This window comes from Rhea americana, unplaced genomic scaffold, assembly GCF_003343005.1.
Source record: "Rhea americana isolate MKP2758 unplaced genomic scaffold, rheAme1 scaffold_46, whole genome shotgun sequence".
NCBI classification, from domain to species: domain Eukaryota; kingdom Metazoa; phylum Chordata; class Aves; order Rheiformes; family Rheidae; genus Rhea; species Rhea americana.
In genome coordinates, this window is record NW_028186601.1 from 863,896 (window position 1) to 871,718 (window position 7,823).

General features: G+C 47.5%; 2 protein-coding genes across 2 annotated transcripts in view; one reads left to right on the forward strand and one right to left on the reverse strand.

The window, feature by feature from the left end:
- Positions 1-93: 93 nt before the first annotated feature.
- Positions 94-1,805, forward strand: CEBPD (CCAAT enhancer binding protein delta). The gene has a single exon (XM_085316259.1). It carries the CDS (start codon positions 365-367, stop codon positions 1,370-1,372), a length of 1,008 nt encoding a protein of 335 aa, XP_085172385.1. The 5' UTR covers positions 94-364; the 3' UTR covers positions 1,373-1,805.
- Positions 1,806-3,107: 1,302 nt separating this feature from the next.
- The window catches only part of SPIDR (scaffold protein involved in DNA repair), a 202,661-nt gene continuing 197,945 nt past the window's right edge, over positions 3,108-7,823 (reverse strand). The window contains exons 18-20 of the mRNA XM_085316261.1: positions 7,048-7,162; positions 6,506-6,559; positions 3,108-3,769 (exon numbers count right to left, since the gene is read on the reverse strand). Of these exons, the coding sequence (XP_085172387.1) occupies positions 3,641-3,769; positions 6,506-6,559; positions 7,048-7,162 (298 nt within the window). The 3' untranslated portion in view covers positions 3,108-3,640. The remainder of the gene's footprint in view (positions 3,770-6,505; positions 6,560-7,047; positions 7,163-7,823) is intronic.

A 7,823-nucleotide genomic window follows, 5' to 3' on the forward strand; every position in this document is an offset into this window, starting at 1 on the left:
GCACGCCGCCCGCCCCCGACCCGCCGGTGCCAGCAACACCCGCTCCCGTCAGCGGGGCAGGAGGCGGGGCCGGCGCCGTATAAGAAGGGGCCGAGCGGGCGGCTTCACTCCCAGAGCCAGAGCCGCGCTGCGCCCGCCGCCTCCCGCCGCGCCCGCAGGGAGGCAGCGCCCGCGCCGCCCCCGGCGCCCAGGAGCAGCGGCAGGAGCAGGGACAGGGACAGCAGCGGCAGCAGCAGCGGCGGCGGCTCTGCCCAGCTGCGCGGCGCGGAGGCTGGAGCTGCGAGCGGCGGCGCGGAGCGGCGGCTGGTGCCCGCGGCCGGGAGCCCCTTGGCCGCGCCCCCGCGGCGCCGCTGCCCGCTCGCCCATGAGCGCCGCCGCCCTGTACAGCCTGGACTCCCCGGCATGCTATAAGAGCTGGTGCCTGGAGCCCGCCAACTTCTACGACGCCAAGGTGGGCAGCGGCGGCGGGCTGAGCGCCGCCTGCAAGCCCGGCGCCGCCGGCCGCGCCGGCTGCAGCATGAGCGCTGAGGAGGCGGCGGGCGGCAGCGGCACCGACCTGGCGGAGCTCAGCGCCGCCGCGCCCGCCATGTACGAGGACGAGAGCGCCATCGACTTCAGCTCCTACATTGACTCCATGTCGGCCGTGCCCAACCTGGAGCTGTGCAACGACGAGCTTTTCGCCGACCTCTTCAACAGCAACCACAAGCCCGAGCGGGGCGCGGACTACGGCGAGTACCTGCCGCCGGGCGGCGGCGCCGGCCGCGACCCCGCCAAGGACCTCGGCGCTGCCATGACCACCCTGCTGGGCGCCGAGCCCCGCACCGCCTCCTCCTCCTCCTCTTCCTCCTCCTCCTCCTCCTCCTCCCGCGGCGCCCTGAAGCAGGAGCCGGACTGGAGCGACAGCGACCTCTCGTCCTCGCTGCTGCCCTCGCAGATCGCCACCTGCGCGCAGACCATCATGAACCTGAGCGGGCAGCCCACGCCGCCCACGTCCCCCGAGCCGCCGGGCAGCAGCTCGCCCTCCAGCTGCAGCACCCGCTCGCCGGCGCCCGCCGCCCCCGCCGCGGCGCCCGGCGGGCCGCCGCCCCCCGGCGGCAAGGAGCGCGGCGCCAAGAAGTGCGTGGACAGGTTTAGCCCCGAGTACCGGCAGCGCCGGGAGCGCAACAACATCGCCGTGCGCAAGAGCCGCGACAAGGCGAAGCGGCGCAACCAGGAGATGCAGCAGAAGCTGCTGGAGCTGTCGGCCGAGAACGAGAAGCTGCACAAGAAGATCGAGCAGCTCACCCGGGACTTAACCAGCCTGCGGCACTTCTTCAAGCAGCTGCCCAGCGCCTCCTTCCTGCAGCCTGCCTCGGGCACCGACTGCCGGTAACCGGGGGGGCGCGGGACGCGAGACACGGACTGCGTGAAACGGTGGATAAATACCTCAGAGGGCGGCGCCGGGGCCGCGGGAGGTGCCGCGCCGCGCCGCTCCGCGCCAGCCCGCCGGGGCGCCGCTCCCGCCTCCCTCGGCGTTGTAGCGAGAGGCGCGATGCCCGGGGCTTTCACCACGAAACTTGCAGGAGAAGAAAAAGGAAAAAAAGCTAAATATCTGTTGTTGTTTTTTCTCCCCTTAAATTATTTTTGTAATGGTAGTTTTTTGTCTCTTTTCTACATTTTATTCATACTGATGCAGCTATGGTACATCTGTTAAAGTGATTCAAAAACCCATGTATTTTAGACATTAGGATGAAAAAGACTGAGCATGCTCGACCTTTTATATCAATTTTTACAGCATTTCTAAGAATAAACGAGAATATTTTAAATCGGTTCTGCTCTCGGTTTGCTGTGTGTGTGGAAGGCGGCGGGTCCGCGCGTCCCGGGCCCCCGCGGCGGCGAGGCCTGCGAGGCGCGGGGGGGCCGGCGCCGGCGGCCGCCTCGGACGGAGCCTGCGGGCGGCTCCCGCAAGGCGAAGCGGGGGCGGCGAGAACATCCCGGGCGCGCTGCACGCGGGCGCTCGGCGAGGCGGCTGCAGCCGCGGCCCCGGGCCGGGCCGGGCCGCTCCCAGCCAGCCAGCGCGACGGGGACGTGTGAACACAAGCACAACTACCGAAAACTCCCGTTGGGGAAAAACCTCAGAGCGGTTTCCACTCCGGAAAAATGCAGCGCTGCACGTACGCTCCTGTGCTGGGCGAAGTTTTAAATAGATGCAGTCTGTAGGTTTTGTACACCTTCCTTTCAGCCCTCCCGCTGGCCACTTTCACTGCTCCTTTCGAGTGAAAGTGAGGAATGTAAAATGCAGATCTATGAGTGAGCGAATACATTAAATGAGATTAGGCAACATGTTTGAATTTCCAAAGCAAACTTGCAAAGGTGACAGCGTGTGTGGGACCCCAGCAGCAAAACGCGCCTAATACTATAAGCGTCTCTGACACCTAGAGCTTTTCAAGACAGAGAGACAGGGATTTCAATGAGCCAGATGATTTCAGTGAATCAGGCCTGGAAGGGTGCAGGGGTATCCCTGCTGCAGGAACAGACTGCCTTAGCTTTCTTCCTTAGAGCAAGACAGGTCAGGAAAGAAAAAAAATTTGGAGCGAGGTAGAGGGAGGGAGATGAAAAAGCTGCGTTATTCCTTTAAGAATTCTGAAGTTGTCAGCTCCAGTCACAGAAACAATTACTGTAGCAACAATTTCATTTACTTTTTTTCTGTTGGATAATCATTTAACTGAGGACTACACAAAACGAGCTACCTCATTCTCTGACCTGTTACAGTGTTGTTCAATATTGTGTTCTATACCATAAAAAGGGTGAAAAAACTTCAGCCTTTAACTAAACTCTTGTATTAACTAACTAACTCCTGCATTGATTCTAAAACAACATATTGGAAGATTCTGATAATATTTATCTGATTATATGGTTATAACCTTGATCTGTAATCCGTGTCTCTATACTGTCAGGTGAGTATAGTTATGTGGCCTACAAACCAGTTTATTCTTTACACATAATTGAGACTATAATAAAACACCCGCTTTGTGGGAAGCTATAGATAACACGGTACGTCTATGTTTAGATACCAATTAGCTATAAAACATTGACTTTATATACCTTTGATACTTTAAAACATAAGCTTTGTTCAAATCTGTATTTATAATATTTATTGCAAAATGATAACAAATTCTACAATTTAGACTTGGCACATAACACTGTTTTGCAGCAGGCAGTACTTCTGGAAACCTGATAAAATTGTCAGCCTAACAGATTGATATTCACTATCTATAGCAAAATATTTATTTCAAAAGGATCAGTAAAATATTTTCCATTGACAATAAATAAATTGACAGCATTACAAAAACATCCTCTGAAATTTTTACAACCATTCAAAATTCCAGAACAAGATGTTTTACATTCATAAACAATAAACATTCCAAAGAACTGTATTGCTAACTTCTGAATTCACCAGAAAAAGAAGAGTTCAGAAAATTGAACAGATGATTGTTTTTATAGGCTTTTCAGTGTTGGCAATTATGTGCTTTATAAATCACAGTTTTAATAAACTATTTTAATACTTATCACGTTCGCATTGCGCATTATCTATGGCAATAGTTAACAAATAACCACAATACAAAGTCCATAGATATTACAATAGCTGACAGTGTTCAGTTCAGTTTCTCACTGCTTCCAGAAGAACAATTTCCTCCAGTCCAACACAGTTAGGGTGGCTGGTTACAGAGTGGACATAGCAGTTCAGAAACCCCACCTCCTTTCCCAGCACGCTCTTCACCTCATAACTCTGTAGTGATAAAAGCATGTTGATTAAAACAAACAGTCCTGTACATTCTGTTCTAAGCAGCATATAACTCAAAAGATACAGGGTGTAAGGTCCTCTTCCAAGAGATTTTTTTTTTTAATCCGCAAAAAGAAAATTGCACTAGAACTGCTGGAAAAAAATATATTTGACTAGTGAATAAATTAGATTTTTCAATTAGCTGTCACTCCTGTTTAAAGTTGTGCTTCCCTACCAGGCTCTTACAAATGACTCCGTTGTTAAAAAAGCTATTGCAATTCTAAACTCTGTTTAGCTGAAGATTAACCATTATAAGGAATACCTTTATAAAGTTTTCTTACACTCACAAGCTTTACATGTGGTAAGAAGGTATATAAATGCATATATATCCATGCTGAATACCATTTAGCAAATATCCATTACGATAGCTAACATCTACAAAAGGAAAAAAAAATAGGTCACAACGAATTTAACTCCCCCAGCCCTTTTTAACTCTGTGTGCTTTTTTATGCTCTGTCAGGTATTACTTATGATCATTTGTATCTACATAGTTCCTTCTGCTTAATGATCTGATTGGCAGTTTTCCAGCGCGAGTTGTGGCGCACTTGTGAAGGCTGCATTGTGTGTGGAGACCAGGGATACACAGGTTGGATGATCTCCCCACGGTGACAGGGCCCGCCAAGGGAAGGACAAGGACGGCAGCACCGACTGCCGAAAGCCTCCTGGAGAGGCATCTCAGAGGAGAGCCTTCATGCGCCTTTCCTTCACCAGCGGGACTTGCCCAGACCCACCCTCTGACCATTCCCACCTCTTTATCTGTGCTGGGGCACAGCTGTACAGACACCTGATAACCAGATCACTTGCCTGATTCAAGGTATAAACAACCCTTTTTTTCCCCTAGATTATTTTAACCCAAGAGCAGTTCTGCTATCCAATTCACAGTGCAGCTGCACAAACAGCTCTGTTGGTATAAGTGAAGGGTTGCCACAATGCAGGAACAAGTGGCCAGCGCAGTGGCTAACACCAACCTCACTGCCAAAAGAAATGCCTTCCAAACTACACCTTAGACAACTTAGCAGCATCAGCAAAAAATACCACCCAAAGTGGTATTTCTTGTGATTAATCTTAGTTGAGATGTGCTTTCCTTTTAAAATGCAGCAGTTGGGAGATGAAAATACTTCAGAGGAAAAAGTTATCCTGTATTTTGAGTAGGAAAAAAAAAAGTATGTTTCTAAGGTGACAGTCTGCTACATATTGACATTATAAAATTTGAAACATGAGAAAGGGGTTGTTTGAATTGTAATAACTAGGAAAAGAATGATATTTTGTCAGTCTTTAACAAAAACAGACTTTAAAACTTAGCCAGGTTTAACAGCTATTAAAAGAGCATACATATTTTGGATATTTCTCATATCTCTTTGTTTAAATGAAATACGCACTTTCCAGTATATATAGAAAAAAAAGTTCAGTTTCAGAGAAACCTTCCACTTTAAATACTATATCAATAAATCACATTAAAACCATGCAGCATGTAACTGCAAACTACTGCAAGACTGTGTAATACAGAGGAAAGCAAACCAACCCCAACACGTGTCACCTAACTGAAGATATTTAACCGGGATGAGCTTAAATAAGATGAGCTGGCCTTTGCTTTCTTCTATGTTCAATAAAGAGAGAGGGAGGGAGCGATTTCCAGCTCTTAGCTGGCCTACAGCCCCTCTCTGAAGGTGCCGCTCCTTCTCCGCTGACCATATGGCAGCCAATGACAGCCACGCACCTACCTTAAATGCCTCACTTACCCGCGATAAATCTGGGTCACTGTGCCAAATGTCAGGGTTCTTCTGATATCTCAGATTAAAGGAACAACTACTTGATGATTACGTAAACTGTACTTTAGCCCACGAATTCCTGTGGCTTATGTGTGTCTTTCTTACACAGATCCCAATTAAAAAACACTATCTTGCATGCATTTTTAAATCTGTCTACTACAAATACCTGTAAGTAATTTATGTTCCATTAGAAAATACTTGTAGTTTATAGGGTTTAGAAAAGCAGTTTGGAAAGCTGAACTTCTGGGACTACATCTTCGTTGACCTTCGGATCAGACAGAAAATGATGGGCCAGGAAACGGTGCGCGGGCCAGCACGGCCCCTGCCGTAGCTCTGAATGCCCATACGACCACTCGCAGCTAGCTCTGCAGGACCCCACGGGAGCTAAAGCTGTCTGCACACCCCAACAGCCCCATCCTTCTTTCCAAAAGGACGGTGTCAGCCTGATGCTAGTGATGCAGCAGCAGGGCATCAGCGGGGAAGGCGTGATTGCCTGCGCTGGGAGCCACACCAACTTACTGCTCTGGAACTTGCTTCAAACCCAATCATGCCCTAGCTGGGCACGAAAAAAAAGAAAAGTCAAACCCAATCATGCCCTAGCTGGGCACGAAAAAAAAGAAAAGTTTTTCCTAGTGAAACCTCCTACCGCTCCTGGTGAAGCACTGGAACAAGCTGCCTGGAAATGCAGTAAAATCTCCGTCTTTAGAGGCTTTCAAGACTCTGCCAAGGTAAGTCACAGCTGACCTGATCTCATGATGGCAATAGCCAAGTTGAGCAGGAGGTCGGACAGGATGGCCTGCAGGAGCCTGTTCCATTTCTATGATTCTAGTATCTTCCCGCTTGATTCACAACATCTCTAGTATTCTACCTCTGTGTAGTTTAAATGTCTTTGGTAAACTTTAATTATACTTACCCCATCCTCAGTGGGAGAGGACATCAGCAGAGAACAGATTGTCTGCTGTAGCAGCTGCAATAAGAAAATTAACATAAACTTATGTATGCAGAAACATTCTCTTTGTGGGTTAAAACAGTCATGTTAAACAAACATTAATCATGTTAACATACAATGGTTTTATTTCTCTGACCAAGTAAGCAGAAGAGAGATGACACAAAAACTGTTCAGAATGGGAGTCTAAAAATTCACATTCCTTTTATGCTGTGGACATTGAAATTCCCCAAGAGCTCATCCCAGCAAAGTCCTTCAGTGGGACTTGACAAAGCCAACATTTTGGAAGCCCCAGGGTGAACTCAATGACTGTACTATTTGAATAAGGACTGCAGAATTGGATTCTTAGTGCAACGAAGCCCTAGTCTAATATCAGATTAAATTATGGGATTCTCTTTTAAATCTTTTAATTTTTCTTATAACAGAGCTATGTATAAAAGTGTAGTTTAGAGTACTTATGTGTCTACACTCATTATATTCAATACACTCCAACTCATTTTGTACCATACCTTTACTTTTACTGTACTTTGAGATCGAGACGGACAACTCAAAAAGACTTCCAGTTGCATTTTCAAAACTGGTGAAATCACAACTTCAGAGCACTGGTGGCAATACAGCAATTTGCTGAAACATGCAAACCATGATGGGAAAACATATGGAAAAATTATTAATCAGAAACTCAATCCACAAACAACTAACATCTAGTCTATTCTGTAAAATGCTTTGCTGGTAGACCAATAGTAGAAGAGCCAATGGTGGAGATATTGAGTCGATAATAGCAGATAAAGTTATGTTGGTAAAGGTAAGTAACTTTCTTGGAGGATGTAAATTCTTCCAGAAAAAGGAATCTTCCTTTCTTAAGTTTTGTCAGACTTAGGGGAGGCTGCTGTTCACAGCCACCTCACCTAAGCAGATATGAACCTCACAATCTTCTAACAGTTATGTGAAAAAAAAAAAAAAAAAAAGCTGTAGTATAGCTTTGGCCTAAATAACGTATTGATTTAGGCCCTCATTCAGCAAACACTCAATGTTTTCAGCACACACTTAAGCTATATGCATGAAATTAAGCACAGCAGTAAGTGTTTGTTGGAACTGAGGGCTTGAATGAATGCTGTTGATGCTCAGCTATTCTCCAAATAAAGCAAGACAAGTCCTTCAGAATATAGAAAAAAAATCTATGTACTAAACTACTATGTATACATGCATACACTCTTACTAGTATAATATGGGACAACCTTACTCAGCTTTCCAGCTCACCACCACCACCACCACCAAAAAAAAAAAA

Bases quoted from the DNA above. Each gene is read 5' to 3' on its own strand.
- CEBPD (XM_085316259.1), top strand. From the start codon at position 365: ATGAGCGCCGCCGCCCTGTACAGCCTGGACTCCCCGGCATGCTATAAG.